This window comes from Bidens hawaiensis, unplaced genomic scaffold (genome assembly GCF_021521415.1).
Source record: "Bidens hawaiensis isolate Kalapana, Puna unplaced genomic scaffold, B.hawaiensis_p1.1 tig00014295_1, whole genome shotgun sequence".
Lineage (NCBI taxonomy): Eukaryota > Viridiplantae > Streptophyta > Magnoliopsida > Asterales > Asteraceae > Bidens > Bidens hawaiensis.
The window spans coordinates 45153-62396 of NW_027492230.1; the positions used below are offsets into that span (position 1 = coordinate 45153).

Here is a 17244-nt window from a genome sequence, read left to right on the forward strand (position 1 = left end):
GACGAGATTTACAAGAAGGAGAGTCCCATGGGGCTTGCCTATGTGGCAAGACGATGCCTTTGGACGGGAACACTACAAGACAATATTGATCCTATGATTAAGGAACAAACTAGTGAAAATAGTTTTGTTCTAAATAGAGGACCCAACAAGGATTCTATAGCAACATTTATAAAAATTGCAAATCAATGCATGGAAGAAACTCAAGACCGACGTCCAACAATGAAAGTCGTTGTCGAGCAACTTGAGAAAGCCTTATTTTTTCAAGTAAGTAAATGTTTTAGAAACATAGTTTTAAGATAAAAGTAAAATGCTTGCTCATTGTTTTAGATATGTGATACCGCCAAGTTATCTTTAGTTCATCGTCATTTTATAGTCTCTATAATATTTTACTAATTTTTATTACCAATTGAGTTTTTAGGACTTTTAACAATTTATTTTTATCCTTCTCATGGTTGACAGGAAAATAATAAGGAAACCCCCAAAATTTCACTTGTAGACATAAAAGATGCCACACAAAACTTCCATGTTAAAAATCGGATTGGCAGAGGAGGATTTGGGAATGTCTATAAAGGAAACCTTCAAGATGTTAATGGATTTAAAACCATTGTTGCAAAACGACTAGATACAGAGTCTAGTCAAGGGGAACAACAATTCTTGAGTGAGATCCAAATTCTTTGGGAATACAAGCATGAGAATATCATTGGTCTTGTAGGTTATTGTGATGAACAAGATGAAAAAATCATTGTTTATGAGTATGAACCCAAAGGAAGTCTTGATAGGTACTTGAATGATGCTACTTTTACATGGGTTAGACGACTTAATATATGCATTGATGTTGCAAGCGCGTTGGATTTCATTCACGGGGGAGTTGGAAAACAAGCAAAGGTGATACATAGGGACATCAAAACTTCTAACATACTGCTAACTCATGATTGGAAAGCAAAACTTGCTGATTTTGGGCTTTCTTTAATAAGTCCATTAACTCGTGAAACAGACTATGTCATCGATCATGCGTGTGGCACACATGGATACTTGGTCCCACTTTATAAAAAATCAGGATTCTTAACCATAGAATCTGATATTTATTCATTCGGTGTAGTTTTATTTGAGATTTTGTGTGGGAGATCAACGTTTGCCATCTACAAACATGAGGGTCGCTATCTACCAGATTTCATTAAGAACAAATTTAAAAAAAGAAAGATTGACGAGGTGGTGTTTGAGCAAATAAGGGACCGGATGATGCCGAAATCCTTGGCTGCATTTCAAGAAATTGCTTACCGGTGCTTACATGATGAAAGAGAACAACGACCAACAACAAAAGAGGTTTTAACAGAACTTAAGAAGGCATTGGAATATCAGGTAAGTAATTATCATACTTCTACAAAAGATGTTAAAACAAGAATGGATCAAACAGTTTTAACTGTAATTTAGACATAGGTGAAAGAAATGTGTGACTACAAAGATTAAAAGTCAAAATTAAGAAGAATTAACTCATCAAATTTAATTTAATTTTGCTTCTGAATGTTATTCTTTTCTTTGTACAATTCCTATTTGTACTCACTAAAAAGTGTGTTGTTGGCTTATTATTAACTAGCTTTTGAATACGTGTATTAAACGAAATTTGATTTGTTAAATGATAAAAATGAATAATGTCTGTTATTTTAATTGTAGATTTCAAAATACTTATTATTAATTTAATGTAGACTTAATGGAAAAATAAACGGGGTTAACGAAAAGTATTAAAATACTTCATTATAGTCTTTTTTTAGAAATTATGTTTCCTAAATATTGTGTAAGAAACATCTAATTTAACGTTATCCGGTTCTTAAATTCGAGCTGACCGGTTCAACCAGCCGACCGGTGAACCAGTGACACGTCCAGTTTAATGCCTGATCCGGTTGTGAAAACATTGATCAATTGATATTTTATAATATGCTCTTTCTAAAATTCCTTTATTTAAGAACCGGATAACGTTAAATTAGATGTTTCTTACACAATATTTAGGAAACATAATTTCTAAAAAAAGACTATAATGAAGTATTTTAATACTTTTTGTTAACCCCGTTTATTTTTGTTTAATGCTTTTAACAGCGTCAAGAATCCGATTCCATTACTATTGGTGCGTCTGTTGAGACATTTAGTGTGAAGGTATGTTACTTTCCATTTTAAATTACCTTTATTATACAAAATAATATATATATATATATAAATTCGGTAGTTATTGATTCCTTTTTGTATTAAATTAATAGGATGTTATTTCGGTGACGGGTGACCATCTCAATGCAATTGAAAAAAACACAGGGAAGAGCATGACAACCAACAATGAGAAGACTTCCTTGTCATGTTCAAGTCTCATTAATAAAAGAAATCTTATTGATGTGTATGATGTGGATGATCCCCCGACTCAGTCTGCAACCAAATCTCACTTGATGACAACTGTTGTTGATGAGGAAAATGTCAAGTCCAAACTCTTGATTCCTAAAATGGAAAAATCTTAAAAACCGTCTCATTTAAAAGCTTTTTTTATACATTTTCAATTTGCTTCATACGGTCTCATTTGGATTTTGAACACTTATCTATGTTTAGGCTTTTGTGATTTATGTGTTACTTGGAATTTCGAATTCATATGGTTTATGGTTTTATTATTGCATTTTGGAATTTATATTGTTTACGATTTTATTATTGCTTTATAAAATATTGAAATGTTCAACTTCTTTTTTTATGGTTGTTTTATGCACACATTTTAAATTCTTTTGAAGTTAGTTTACTATTTTTCACTAATTTTATAGTTAAGTGATTATAGGTTATGGTTTTTTAAACTTATGAATAAACCTTAACAATTGCTTATGGTATATGTCAAATGGTTTATGTTATTTGATTTTCTAATAACTTTGAAAATTGTATAATTACAAATATACTTATTTTATTTTGTAAAAGAAGTTTAATGATTACAAGATGTTTAAACTTATAGCTCATATGTTATTTTCTGTTTTTTTGTTATTTTTTTGTAGTCAGAAATTCAAAAAGACCTTATGACGACATTACCAATGATATTAGTTATGGCTACTTTTATCAGTTTTACATTTGTAAACCAATTTTCACATTATCATACAACCTATAAACACATAAAATATGATTTTTTTATAAAAAATTATGCAATACTTTAAAAAAATTGCACATAATTGACTAATTAAATTTATGCTTAATTAATATATATTTGAATTTTTATATTTTTTAGCTTTCAGAAATTCACAAAGATCTTTCGCTGACATTACCAATGGTTTTGTAACATTTTTTACGTTACACTTTATTATACTCATTATCAGCGTACTAAACATCTATTTTCTTCATGCAAATATATATATATGTGTGTGTGTGTGTTTCCAACGCTCAACATAGGGAAAAGGTTCATAAGCTCATTTTAGACAACAAGAAACGAAAACGTATGTCACCAGCATCAACCATTCAAGCAACAAGTCTACGCAAGTCTTCTGCCTATGTCACACAAATAAAGAATAGTAAGACAATATTCCCATGAAATTCATTCATAACTTATAATCTAACAAACATTACATATTCCCATGAAATTCATTGTTAGTTTTTAGAACTTAACAATTTATTTTTATCCTTCTCATGGTTGACAGGAAAACAATAAGGAAAGCCCCAAAATTTCACTTGTAGACAAAAAAGATTCCACACAAAACTTCCATGTTAAAAACCGGATTGGCAGAGGAGGATTTGGGAATGTCTATAAAGGAAACATTCAAGATGTTAATAGATTTAAAACCATTGTTGCAAAACGACTAGATACAGAGTCTAGTCAAGGCGAACAACAATTCTTGGGTGAGCTCCAAATTCTTTGGGAATACAAGAATGAGAATATCATTGGTCTTGTACGTTATTGTGATGAACAAGATGAAAAAATCATTGTTTATGAGTATGAACCCAAAGGAAGTCTTGATAGGTACTTGAATGTTGCTACTTTTACATGGGTGAAACGACTTTATATATGTATTGATGTCGCACGCGCGTTGGATTTCATTCACGGGGGAGTTGGAAAACAAGCAAATGTGATACATAGGGACATCAAAACTTCTAACATAATGCTAAATCATGATTGGAAAACAAAACTTGATGATTTTTGGCTTTCTTTAATAAGTCCATTAACTCGTGAAACAGACTATGTCATCGATTATGTGTGTCGCACACATGGATACTTGGACTTACTTTATAAAAAATCAGGATTCTTAACCATAGAATCTGATATTTATTCATTTGGTTTAGTTTTATTTGAGCTTTTGTGTGGGAGATCAACATTTGCAATCTACAAACATGAGGGTCGCTATCAACCAGATTTCATTAAGAACAAATTTGAAAATGGAAAGCATGTCGAGGTTGTTTTGAGCAAATAAGGGACCAGATGATGCCGAAATCCTTGACTAGAAATTGCATACCAATGCTTACATGATAAAAGAGAAAAACGGCCGACAACAAAAGACGTTTTAACATAACTTAAGAAGGCATTGGGATTCCAGGTCAATAATTATCATACTTCTACAATAGTTAGATTCGTTAAAGTGAATCATTAATTAATATAAACTATAACTTTTAACTTGTGTACATCATAAAAGGTAATTTATGGTAACTTCTATACACATATATTTTAAAGAATTGTGAATGAAAAGATGTCAAAGCAAGAATGGATCCAACACTATTTTAACCGCTTAGTTTAGACTTTAGACATAGGAAGAAGAAATGTGAGACTACAAAGATTAAAAGTCAAAATTGAGAAGAATGAATTCATCAAATTTAATTTATTTTTTCTTCTGAGTGCTACGGTTTTCTTCGTACAAGTCCCATTTGTACGCACTGAAAAACAATGTTGTAGCCTTGGCTACTTAAAACACAAAAGGGTGAAATTTAGTCATGATATGCTTTATATTATTAATTATAATTAATTAATCATATTATCGTTCTCTATTTTGTAATAACAAAATACCAAATTAAGATGCATAAAAAAAAGAGGGCTGTGGCTAAGTGGCTAACTGTGTAATCATGTAGATTTCAGGAGGTGATTGAGGTTCAACCACAAGTATATAGTTCGTATCGTGCAAGATTGAAAGTCAACCATGTTCAGCACAAAGAGTTTCTGGATGGATGGAGGTTTATAAATAAACGTGTTTACGGTATCATAAGATTTCGTGGAGGAACCAACCGTTTTTATGTTAGTAATGTAAATTTACTTGTTTTCATTCGAAAATTTTTATACATTATGTCAATTTACCTCTTTGCATCAAAGTTTGACCCCTCACCTACGTGTGCACGTTTTTGTCCAAGCTTCTGTAGAATAATGAAAACCCTCTGAGGTGTAATGTATTATTGATCAACTATATATAGGGTTACAAAGAAGATAAATACAAGGAAACATAATCAAATATAATCTACTAATTATGATAACACTATATAACTAAAACTCTAATGATATTAACTATAATTTTCTCTAATAGCTTCGTCACTGGTTCAACATTTGGAAACCAACTTTAATTTGCAGGGAGCGGTTGTTGACAGGGGAAAGATCGACGAATGGAACATTGTCGAACGATGATTAGGATATGGGTCATAACATCCGTTAAAATTTTTGAATTAAATTTATTATAGATACATTAGTTAGGTTTGCTTTAATAGGTTAGATAAGTGTGTTTTACCCAACATTACTTTAGAACACTAACCTATAGTTCAAGTATCAAAGATTACCCATTTATAGTTGAATCACGTTATCTAATAATGCAATGGAGTTGTTTTCAACTTTTGGCAAGTTCGATTCCCGTTTTACCTTCTAAAATTAGGTTACACTCCATCTAGTCAAAAAGCAAAAAAATCCTCTTTTTCCTTTAATTACAATTAATGAAACGGACACTCCTGTAACGGAGCCAAGTGATTGAATGGTGATGACGGATTTGTTTTATAAAAGAAAAGCTTGAGTGATAGAAACAGTTCAAGTGATGGTGTTGCAAGTGATTTTAGTTATGTGGTAGAATTAGATAGAATGAGATGAAAGCTTATGATTAATGGGTTTTATAAACTTATATATTAGGAAGATTAAGTAATAAAAACAATATAATCCATAAATCTACAAATGCTTATTATAAAAACACTATAATTCGATAATTTATTTTGGTTTTATAAAAAAGAAATATTTAATTTATAAAAATATTTTATGAACAAATTTCGCATTTTTTCATATAACTTTTTTTATTAAAATAACTATATATTGTTTAGCATCTAATAAGATATAGAGGTGGGAAACAAAATATTATAAAAACAATATGTATAATCTATTCGAGATAAAGACAAGGGAAAGAAATGTTTTAATAGACGTGATAAAGTGGTTACTCTTTTCTATATGTAGGTATAGAGTATAAAATATAGAATATAAAATAAAATTATAGATATAGGCATCATAAATAATTAGGTAAACACACCCAATTCATGGTAGACATCAAAGTCTTGTTTTTTTTTATTGACTCACAACTATTGACCCACTTTGATATATAGACGTTGGGTCTACTCTGCAACATGGAATATGTGGGATTACGGTTATCAATTCGTTCATAAATGCCAAGCCTTCATCTGGAAGTATTAGTTATAATGTATACGGCAGCCTCTTAACATCCACGTTCCTTTTTATTTGTTCCCAAACATTTATTTAATTTATATTCATGAAGAACAAAAAGGACTTCTATCTCCGCTATTATTTAGTTGGCGATTATTTACTTGACTTTGTGGTTCTTTTGGAAACAATAGAACGAAAAGGTGTTTAAGGCTCGGGTATTATTCATTGCCTTCACGGTTGAAGAAATTAAAAGGAGCCTATTTGGGTGGTTCAAACTTAGGTCCAAACATAAGAAGTCGATTGGAGTGTTTGGGCCGACTCCCCCTTGTCTTGCATTACAACGGTGCACCTCTTGCTCTTCACTATTGTTTTTATTTTCAAATTATGTAACATTTTTCTAGTTTTTTGTTGGAGGCGTTTACGTCATACTTTGATATAATTATACTCTTGTCATGCAAAAAAAAATAAAATAAATAAAATATTCGCCATGATTGATGAAGAAAAACAAATTGTAACGACTACGGAACAAAATGTTTTTATAGAGGAAGAATCAAATAGAAATATTTTTTTACTTACTACATGAAACTGTTAGGGTCAGGCTAAATGTACCCCCCTTGGTTGCTTGTCATACCCCCCGTTGGAAAAACCAACTTTCATATTACCCCTTAAACTTATATAATTACCAAATTAGCACAAAATTAAAGATTTCATATTTTTTTTACAAGTCGCTTTTTCTTTTTATGATTTCGGGTTTAGGGTTTAGGGTTTATGTTAACTGTTATTACATAATCCACAAGGGCCAATGAGCTAATGGTGCCTGGTGGAGTGGTAAGAAAGAGACTTGGTGTTTCATGTGACCCATGTTATATTATGTCCACAACATTTAGTTTCAGAGACATCAAGGTGATGATTGGAGACTAGGCGATTATGTGGTTTTCACATGTCCTAACCTTCGGGCGAGTGTTCACGGGTGTGAGCCTTAGATGATAAAACATCCTTACCCACACCTGTTGAAAAAGAAGAAAGTACTACTAATATTAGCAGTTTACAAACCGAGAAAAAATCGAATAAGCATTTTCCAAGCAAAATTTGATCTACGAGTTTTCAAGCATTATTTATCTCCTTTTTCCACTTAATATTTTTTTTTAATAAGAAACAAATGTATAGTTGAATATAATGTATCTGAAAACAAACTTAAAAGGTTGAAAAAAATTGTATATACATATATAATTATTTATATACAAAATAGTTCGAGCTAACTAGACCGAGCGTACCTTTGATCATGTTTTGCTCATTTACAAACTAAATAGAACCAGTCAGCTCATTTAAAAACCAAGTCGGAATCAAATTATCGTTTTAAAGTTAGCGTCAAGTTAGGAAAAAAAAGTCAATCGAACCGGTTTGAAACTATTACAGCCCGTTAGGTTAGGACATGTTTTTAGTTTTCAGCTGAAACAAGTTTGGAACTGATTCTTAGAGATCAATGTATGAGTAAATTTTTATACGTATGTTATGTTATGTGATGTTATGTATTTGTCTATACATGTATGTATGTTTGTTTGTATGTATCATGTATGTATTAATTTTGTTTTTAAATAAAAGTATCATGTAACAGAAAACCGGTTCCTACGAAAACCAGTTCCAGACTGACCTTAAATGGTTTCATCAAATCAGAGAAAAGAGATTTTAAACAAGAAATCCAAACACAAAAAAACCTCTCTCTATACCCAGGGGAGGAGAACGGAGTGAGTGCACCCTCGCCTTTTTTCGGGTGTTCGGCCCCAGTTTCCCAGTCCTTCATACCGGTTTGGTTTGTAACCATTTTGATCATATAATAGTTTTGATTGCGTTGAATCGTTGACCAGAAACCAATTTAGTTTCAACCTAAACCAGCTTATGAGTAAGTACTCAGTTTGTACACCTCTAGCGTCAAGCCACGTGAATGGCCATTTATAATAACCCAAAACAAAACAAAACAAAACAAAATAAATAAATGTATATATGTATATTTATTTATTTAAATTACAAGAAAGTAAAGTAAAAGAAAGTTAGAAAGTATTAAGAAAGAATGCTATAATTAGATTCCCAACTGTCCGCGTTACCCAACATATATACACACATACTTCCTTAATTTCCCACTTTGACGCATAATAACTATAAACTCAACCTCCAATGGACGTCGAAAAGCGATCCGCCTCCGTCGACCCTTCCCGGAAGCTCCACCGGCGGAAACTCATCATCATCTGGTCATCCATCACCGGAGCCATCCTCACCATCGCCTTACTCCTCCTCATCCTCGGCCTCACCGTCTACAAACCCAAAAAGCCAATCCTCACCCTCAACTCCCTCCACCTCCAAGACCTCCACGTCTCCCTCATCCCACCGGTATCATTCAACCTATCACTCGCCGTCAACATCACCATCAACAACCCCAACAAGGTCACTATCAAGTACCAGAGCAGTTCTGCAACGCTCCGGTACAAAAACAACGACGTGGGTAATGTTCCGTTTCCGGATGGGAGGATCGGTGCGGATGGTTCGGAGGATTTGAATCTCACGTTAACTGTTTTCGCGGATCGGTTGGTTTCGGATTCGGATATTTACGGGGATGTTGTTGCTGGGAATGTCCCGTTTTCGACTTATACCCGAGTTAAGGCTAAGGTTCGGGTTCTGTTTTTTTATATTCATGTCACGTCCACGTCCACGTGTGATGTTAGTGTCAATGTGGTGTCGCAAACCATTGCGAATCAGACGTGCTATTACAAGAATAAGATTTAGTTGATGTAGATGAAGAAATAGTGATTATTTGATTTAATTTGGTTTTATTTCACGCGGATTGTACTCGATTTTGGTGTTTTTTTTATGTTATATGGTTGATGTTTAGTGTTTTGATCTGACTTTGTGTTTATTTTGAAATAAAGTTGTTTGTTGTTGTTACAATATACAAGTCATTTCTTTTGTGTTGTTGATGGGTTGAAACAAAGTTAACATGATGTTTGTGAAATTATATGTCAACTGTCAAGTAAATAATAAGTTTGTGGAAGTTTCGGTCGAATATGTGATTATGTTTAGCTAAATAGATCGGTCTCAAATACAGGGGACACCTATACAGGTTGGCCCGCTAACTTTATAATAAATAAAATTAAAGGGCGTTTTAGGTGAAAAGTTAAAAGCAAACTTAGTTTTTATAAACACATCTTTTTGGATGGATTTTTATTAGGGTGTTCAACGGGTCAAAAATGGTCCTGTTTAAGTAGAAAAATCAGACCCGGGGCACTACTCGTTTAGAAGATATCGGTTTAGGTACATTACCGGGTAAACGGGTCAGGTTGCTTATTGGTTCCTAAATACCCGTTTATGTTTTATAGCCCATTTAAGTATCTCCATTTTTCTATTTGTATAAATATTTAACAGATGGTGATAAACTAGGCCCTTTTAATGGTTTGTCACCATTTGGAGTTTTACAACCACCTTTCTTTTTTTCCTGTCATATTTATGTTCAAACAATTTAAGGGTCCGGTTCATGCATGCTCAGTCAGTTAATGAACATAAAGATTTATTAACATGAAACAAATAAGGGTTCATGTACAGTTGATTCCTTGAAGATACTTATGTTATCAAAAGGTGAAGAAGACTAACCTTGATTCAATAGTACACAGACAATCAATTGATCCCCTCTAGATTAGACGGTGTATTTGATATTGCTTCAAAATTCACATAACCTTATTTACATCAGTTCTTAATAATTCTAAGTTCTTTTTTGTTTATCGGCTATCACTAACTGGGTCTTAAAGGGTTCGTTTGGTGTGTTTCATCAGACCCGAACCATTAACCTGCGAAAAACAGGCCCAGGATCCAGACCCTATGTCTTATTCAGGTCTAGCAGGTCTAAAGCGTGTCGAGTTTGAATAAAGAATTTGTATTCAAGTTCATGTAAAGATTTGTGTCGAGTTTGACACACTAATTCGTGAACTCAATCCGTATAAGGTTTAGTTTTAAAAAATAGACAGGTATTAAAATTATTGTGAAATAGATCTTCAAAGAGGGATACTAGTAACCTTCTGAAAATAGGCAGGTGAAAAATCTTGTGAATATGTTTTACAATATGATTTATTCACAATATGTTTTATTCATGTGTGTGCATATACTAACTAAAAAAGCCAAACCAGATAAAAGGTTTTTGAGTCAACAGAAACCAATCCAATCTACCATCAAGAAAACATAATATTTGTAATCACAATAGGGAATTATAGGTGAGTTCTTGGTTGATAACATATTACAACTAGCATAAGTAAAACATAGTATTTGTTTGATAAAAGACATAAACTGTGAAATAGATATCACACACTATAATCAGTCACCAAGTTGATGATGATGTTGATGATGATTTCTGACAATCAAATAACAAACAAGAACCTTCAGAACTGCGACCGGTCAAGACTGTCGAAATAAGGATGATCCATAGCAGCTTTGGCTGAAATCCTTTCAGCAGGGTCATACTTCAACATTTTCTGAAACAACAAATCATAATATTACATCAGCACTTACAACCATTTAACAATATCCAACTTTTAATCAACTAACAGAATTATGTTTATCATCATACCGATAACAGATCAACACCATCAGGTCCGAGTGACGGAACAGCACGCGCCAGATTCTGAGGTTCCCACTTAGGATAAACGTGCCAATCCTTTAGACTGCTTACCCCTGGCCACACCTCTTCTGTAGGCGTCCCTAGCAACCTGCAATTAATGTAATATTATCATAAATGATGCAATGGTACTTATCCCTAGAGTCGAGCCACTCTCGAACTACTCAAGTTCAGATTGATAAAAAGCTCGAAACGAGTCAAGCCCAAGCCTCAAATAAAGGTTGTTTAGTTATCAAGCCCGAGCTCAAGCTTTGTATGGGAAGCTTATTTAGGCTCGCCTTACCGAGCCTTGTGTATTTTAAGAGTTACCGAATTTGGACTTCTATGTAGTAATTTTTCAATGCATTACTGAGCTCGAGCCGAGCTTTGGCTTGTTTAAGGTACTACACATGCCCAAGCCGAGTTAAGGCTGGTATAAGATTTTTCTTCAAATATATAAAAATAATAAACTCGTATATAAGTTAATTAATAAAACCAAAGACCGAACTTGAAAAAACAACTCACGAGCCCAACTTTAGGAAAAAGAGCTCCTAACGCTGCAAGCTCGAGATCTAGTAAGTCAAAACGAGCCAAGCTTGGGCTAGGCTTGGCTCATTTGCACCACTACTCAACCCTTATATGCGCGGTCGAATTCTTTATGTACAACCAAAAGATGCATATCACTCATCTATTTTAAATATAAACCATTAAACAGATTCATGCTAGTTTTTGCATATGTATATCTAACCAACCCTAAATTGGACCAAGGCCATACCTTTAGCTTTTCTAGTTGAATATAAAGAAACCAAATATGATTTTTATCATATTAAGTTATACAAAAACAAATATCCATGATAGTTTCTGCATATGTATACTACCCGACACTAATTTTGACCCAGGTCATACCTTTATGTTTTATAGTTGAATATAAATATGCTTTTATCATATTAAGTTTTAGTAAAACACATTTATGATAGTTTTTGCATATGTATACCCAACCCTAATTTTGACCAAGGTCATAGCTTTCATTTTATCTAGTTGAATATAAAGGAAATAAACATGAGTTTTATTTTATTAAGTTATATTAAAACCTGAAAATATGAAGCAACTGTTGGAACTCAGAATCACCAGGAAACAGAGCTTGTCGTCTTGACATTTCAGCTGTACAAAATTACAAATCAAATTAATTATTAATCTAAACACCCTGATCTTTATAATCCACAGTCCACACAATTCCAAAATTCAAACACATTTATAAATTTAAACACTTTAGGATGAAAATTTGTTAACCAGTTTAACATCAACATCAGTAACTTCATATGAAATAAACACATTAACAAACAGATTATGAACAAGATACTGACCGAAAATACATCCGACAGACCACATATCAACCCCTAAGGCATAAGAAGCAGATCCTAATAAAACCTCTGGTGCTCTGTACCACAGAGTAACAATCTGCAATCAAACATTCAAACATCAATTATCACTTAATCAGATTCTAATTGTAACCTAATCAAATCACTTAAAACAAATAAATAATTATAATAATAATAACAAAACCTCATGAGTATAGTTTTTAAGAGGCACAGTAAACTCTCTTCCAAGCCCTAGATCAGCAATCTTCAAAATCCCCTTCTCCTTATCCACCAGCAAATTCTGCGGCTTCAGATCTCGGTGAAGCACGCCGTGGCTATGACAATGCGCAACGCCTTTACACAACTGGTACAAAAAGCTCTGGATCTGAGTCGGTGGCAGCGGGGACGGGTTCGGTCCTTTCCGATGCGAGTCGATAAACTTCTTCAAATCGGTATCGAGGTACTCGAACACGAGGTAGAGGATCGGCTTGCCTTTGTGCTGGATATGTTGAACGGACAGAAGCCGGACGATGTAGATCGAAGTGGAGAGTAATTGGAGGATGGAGATCTCGCGGAGAGCGGTTGGCGGAATGCCTTCTTCGTCCATTTCGAGTCGGGTTTTCTTTAAGGCGACGAGCTCGCCGGTCTTTTTGTCTTTGGCTTTGTAGACTTTGCCGTAGGTGCCTTCGCCTACCTTCTCGAGCTTCTCGTATTTGCCTTCCATTGTGATTGATTTGGGGGTTAGGGTTTGGTGAGTGAGTGAGATGGAGCGGATATATTGTGAATTTGAAATGAAATGGGAATGGTAACGGGAATTATTTTGAAGGGGTGGTTTCCCTCTTAACTTGGTTTGAATTGTTTTGGTAATTTGGGTTTGGGTTGGGCTTTTTCTGGTGGCCCAAATAATTCTTTGAAATTTTTGAATGATAAAATTATTAGTTTACTGGGTTATTAACCCGTGTACTACACGGATGAAAATATAAAAATCGTCAATTACTTTTTGGATATACTACGTCTATACACACTACTTAAAATATATATACTATATTTAAAATGAACTGGTGGGAATAACGGAGTCATAGGAAAACTTATATTAGTATTAAGGCAATTAATGTATAAGATTACGAATGAGTTTTGATTTATTACATAAAAGTTATAATAGAATAAAACTCTTTATGGTAACGCAATAACATGTGAAACACCTATACATAGCAAGAAAGTTGTTTAGTAATGTGCTAAAATTACTAAAATGTTTAGAAAGTTGACGTAAAATTAACCATATGGAATCCGGTAATAAACTAAAACCAACAAAAAAAATAGTTTGCCATCCCTAAACTCCACTCATGGTTCGAAACTAAACCTATATATTGTAAAAAAAGATTTGAAATAACTACAACAATGTTTTACGAAAGTTGGGCATTTATTTTTTTATTTTCAAATTGTTGTTGACATCAATAGAAGTTTACACATTCCCATATTCAAAACCCATGATTCACCATAAATCTCACACAATCCTTCCTACATCATCAATAAACTTTAGTACAACACAATATATATATATATATATATATATATATATATATATATATATACACATCAACGTCAGTTGGTCTATCATTAACGTCAGTTTTTCGGTTGACCAAATAATCATTTCGACCCTGCAGGGTTGCACCTAAGCTTATTAAGAGATATGTAGCCACAAAACAATCTCTTCAGATTTCATAAAACATGCTAATATTATTTCTATACAACAAATTAAGTCCAAGAAATGTTTAGCATACAATGAATAATCACATATAGTTAAACACAAGAAATTACACTGTTGTCACAAAAAAAGTCAAAAGAGTCTATGATCAACAAAGGAAGACACATAAGATACACAAAGAAACCAATAACACCTTTTGTCATCTTTGTGATTATCATTTCAAGACCCTCTTGTACACATAAATAAATCAACGGTTAGGCACGAAAATGGAAAAATAAAATAAAAAACTAAAAAATCAATGAAAATAAGTACTCCGGTTTCAGTTATGTAAAACTTTTAATGAAATTTTAATTTTAATTACATTTAATTGTTTTATTTAAGTTTAAATTTTAAATAAAAAAATAAAAAAAAAGTTCTATGTTTTATAGTACTTTTGGGTAGGTGTTTCCAGTTTGTGGGTACTTGAGGGTAGAAATGAAATAACGGTGTATGATTGGCCGGTGAATTTGTAATACTCATGAGTGCACCTTCCCCTCTAATGACCAAAAACTTTATTATAAATTACTGGAAGTTAATCCTAAAACGGTTCAAAAGAGAAAGTTGAAGTGGCCAAGTAAAAGTGTTTAGTTTTTTGTTTATTAGTCTTTAATTTGAAAGTTTGAATTATTTTTATATTTATGCTTTTGCAAGTTTATCAAGTTAGTTTGAATCTCTAGAACGTAGGAATTTGGGTCTTGGTATGGATGCATGATAAGTTTTGTGCCTATGCTAAATAGGATGTTGGCTGATGATTTTTGTACTGTGTTTTCTTGATTTTTAATTTCATTTAATAAAGTGTAGAACCTTGGTTCAATCTTTCTATTTCTTTGTTTGTGAATTTTTTAGGAATCAACAAATTTTTCTACCTAAAAATTCTCAAAATCTTGTACGTTCTCATTTTTTGAGTGACAAACATCCACTAACTTTTTCTAAAAATTTATGGTAAAAGTATATATATATAATTAAAATGTTTGATTGATACTTTTTTATGTTATATAGACTCTCTATTGATCATTTGATTGTGGATTAATTGTTTAAAGCTCTTTGCTTTTGTTAGATATTTTAATATTTATGGTAAAAGTATGTATATATTAAAATGTTTGATGTTATTACTTGTTTTTATTGGCCCAGTGGTAGGTGCATTGGTGGGCCCGATGTTGATGCCTATTGTGGTGGTTGTGGGGACGGTGATGGTGGACTGGTGGTGAAGGTGACTTCATACTTTCATTGAAATGTTCCAGCTTATTGGACATATTCCTTTATCATATGAAAGGCTTATTAAATAATACACGGGCCATAAGCCCATAATAGTATCCACGTAGCATATTATTAACTATTAAGCATATTTTCTTAACAATATTTAGGAGAATTATTAAAAGCAACGATTGAAATAATGTAGTTTACTTTCTTTTGACCAAATAATGTAGTTTACCAACCATTGCATTTTACTTTCTTAAATTATAGAATTTTAATCCTCTTAGGTTAAAAAATTTGTTAACAGTCAAGTAAACTTTTATTAAAAACACACCATACATTCGACCCGGGTCTAGCAAGACACTAGCCCGAGGACCAAGAAACACCCGATAACGCCACCACATAACGTTTAAAAAGCATGCCTAGCTAAACCTTGAACCTACAACAATCCTCCTAAGACAAGCTTGACCCACCCGACCTATCCTTAACCCAGAGATATTCGAGTGGTTTTATATCCCCCACCACGGTCTCCACCGTAACCGCCATGATATGTCATTTCACACCTTCCATAGGCACCACACCGACACCAAACAAACCGCGTGGAACAACTTTGCCTTTCGTTTTGAAATGTTTATAAACTAGCAAGATTAACCCGCGCGTTGCGACGGGAATTTAGTTGGCAGCGGTTGTTTTTTACAATATTATTACGGTACCATAACTTGTTGAAATTTTTGCGCGTTGCGGCAATGTTTGTATCTCAAGCCTTATGGTACCGTTACTCATGTCTATAAACATTATGTTGTTTTACGAATGCTTCAAAATAGTTACCACATATAGGCATTGCATCTCAATTAATTTCCATTGGTTTTATTATGTGTCGATAATTAAAGTTAATAAAATTGTTTGCTTGTGATGTAGAAACTATTTGTGGTAATATAAAAAATTTAAATATAACTAATTTATGTCATTTTTGCTACGACTTATTGTAAGGTTGTTTTGCCTTTGAATTTTGATATGCTTTTTATTATTGGTTATAATAATTTTGACATGGCACAATTTATAAGGTTGAATTAGGTTTTTAAATAAATTTAATTTCATTAAAAAAAGCAGTGTTCAAAAAAATGGGTTCAAGGATTTGTGATTATTATTATTATTATTATTATTATTATTATTATTATTATTATTATATATATGTGATTTTTTTAGGTGAAGAAACACTAACCGGACCCCGGGCAGATTACGGATAACCTGGGGGTTAGATAGATGTTTCCCACAAGGGGTTAGACCCCGAGAAGATGGTTCTTCTGATAACCTGCAAAACAGACACCGTGAGCTCGTCACTGAGAAGGGGGGGTTCCTCCTTGTGACCACCCTCCGGCGTGAGAATCAGACTAGATTGCTCTTTAAATATAAATGTATATTAAGAGATTGCTAGAGCAGATATCAGGTATGATATAATAAGATATGATAATGTAATAATGTGTTCAGATGATCATACCATTTGGGGTATTTATAGCCGAAGGTAGGTTTCCAAGGAGGTATGGCCGGCTGCAACAGTGTTCCTGTTCATCAACAGTAGCCTACGCACGTGCCCTGCTGGTAGTTGGTGGGTAGGCAGCGGCTGATAGTGACCAGGCCTGCTGTATACTATTCCCTTTCCACCAACTGCCGGCTACGCACGTGGTATGACAGTAGTTGGTGA

At 33.2% G+C, this 17244-nt stretch overlaps 3 protein-coding genes across 3 annotated transcripts; 2 read left to right on the forward strand and 1 right to left on the reverse strand.

Moving 5' to 3' along the window:
• The first annotated feature begins 27 nt into the window (after positions 1-27).
• Positions 28-4412, forward strand: LOC143546214 (uncharacterized). The gene is made up of 6 exons (XM_077037922.1): positions 28-264; positions 460-1359; positions 2092-2148; positions 2250-2456; positions 3012-3086; positions 3645-4412. The coding sequence occupies exons 1-6, from the start codon at positions 28-30 to the stop codon at positions 4410-4412; spliced, it is 2244 nt and encodes a 747-aa protein (XP_076894037.1).
• A 4373-nt stretch (positions 4413-8785) lies between these two features.
• Positions 8786-9391, forward strand: LOC143546215 (uncharacterized). The gene has a single exon (XM_077037923.1). The coding sequence runs from the start codon at positions 8786-8788 to the stop codon at positions 9389-9391; it is 606 nt and encodes a 201-aa protein (XP_076894038.1).
• A 1450-nt stretch (positions 9392-10841) lies between these two features.
• Positions 10842-13525, reverse strand: LOC143546229 (cell division control protein 2 homolog C-like). The gene is made up of 5 exons (XM_077037935.1): positions 12810-13525; positions 12611-12704; positions 12338-12407; positions 11220-11358; positions 10842-11124 (listed from the first exon to the last, which is right to left on the reverse strand). Exons 1-5 carry the CDS (start codon positions 13326-13328, stop codon positions 11032-11034), a joined length of 915 nt encoding a protein of 304 aa, XP_076894050.1. The 5' UTR covers positions 13329-13525; the 3' UTR covers positions 10842-11031.
• Between the last annotated feature and the right edge of the window lie 3719 nt (positions 13526-17244).

Excerpts from the sequence above, each read along its gene's own strand:
- LOC143546215 (XM_077037923.1), top strand. The coding sequence starts at position 8,786 with ATGGACGTCGAAAAGCGATCCGCCTCCGTCGACCCTTCCCGGAAGCTC.
- LOC143546214 (XM_077037922.1), top strand. The coding sequence starts at position 28 with ATGGGGCTTGCCTATGTGGCAAGACGATGCCTTTGGACGGGAACACTA. Across the intron at positions 265-459 it reads AGAAAGCCTTATTTTTTCAA|GAAAATAATAAGGAAACCCC; the intron begins GTAAGTAAATGT and ends CATGGTTGACAG. Across the intron at positions 2,149-2,249 it reads TTGAGACATTTAGTGTGAAG|GATGTTATTTCGGTGACGGG; the intron begins GTATGTTACTTT and ends TTAAATTAATAG.
- LOC143546229 (XM_077037935.1), bottom strand. The coding sequence starts at position 13,328 with ATGGAAGGCAAATACGAGAAGCTCGAGAAGGTAGGCGAAGGCACCTAC. Across the intron at positions 12,705-12,809 it reads TTAAAAACTATACTCATGAG|ATTGTTACTCTGTGGTACAG; the intron begins GTTTTGTTATTA and ends GTTTGATTGCAG. Across the intron at positions 11,359-12,337 it reads CAGTTGCTTCATATTTTCAG|GTTGCTAGGGACGCCTACAG; the intron begins GTTTTAATATAA and ends CATTAATTGCAG.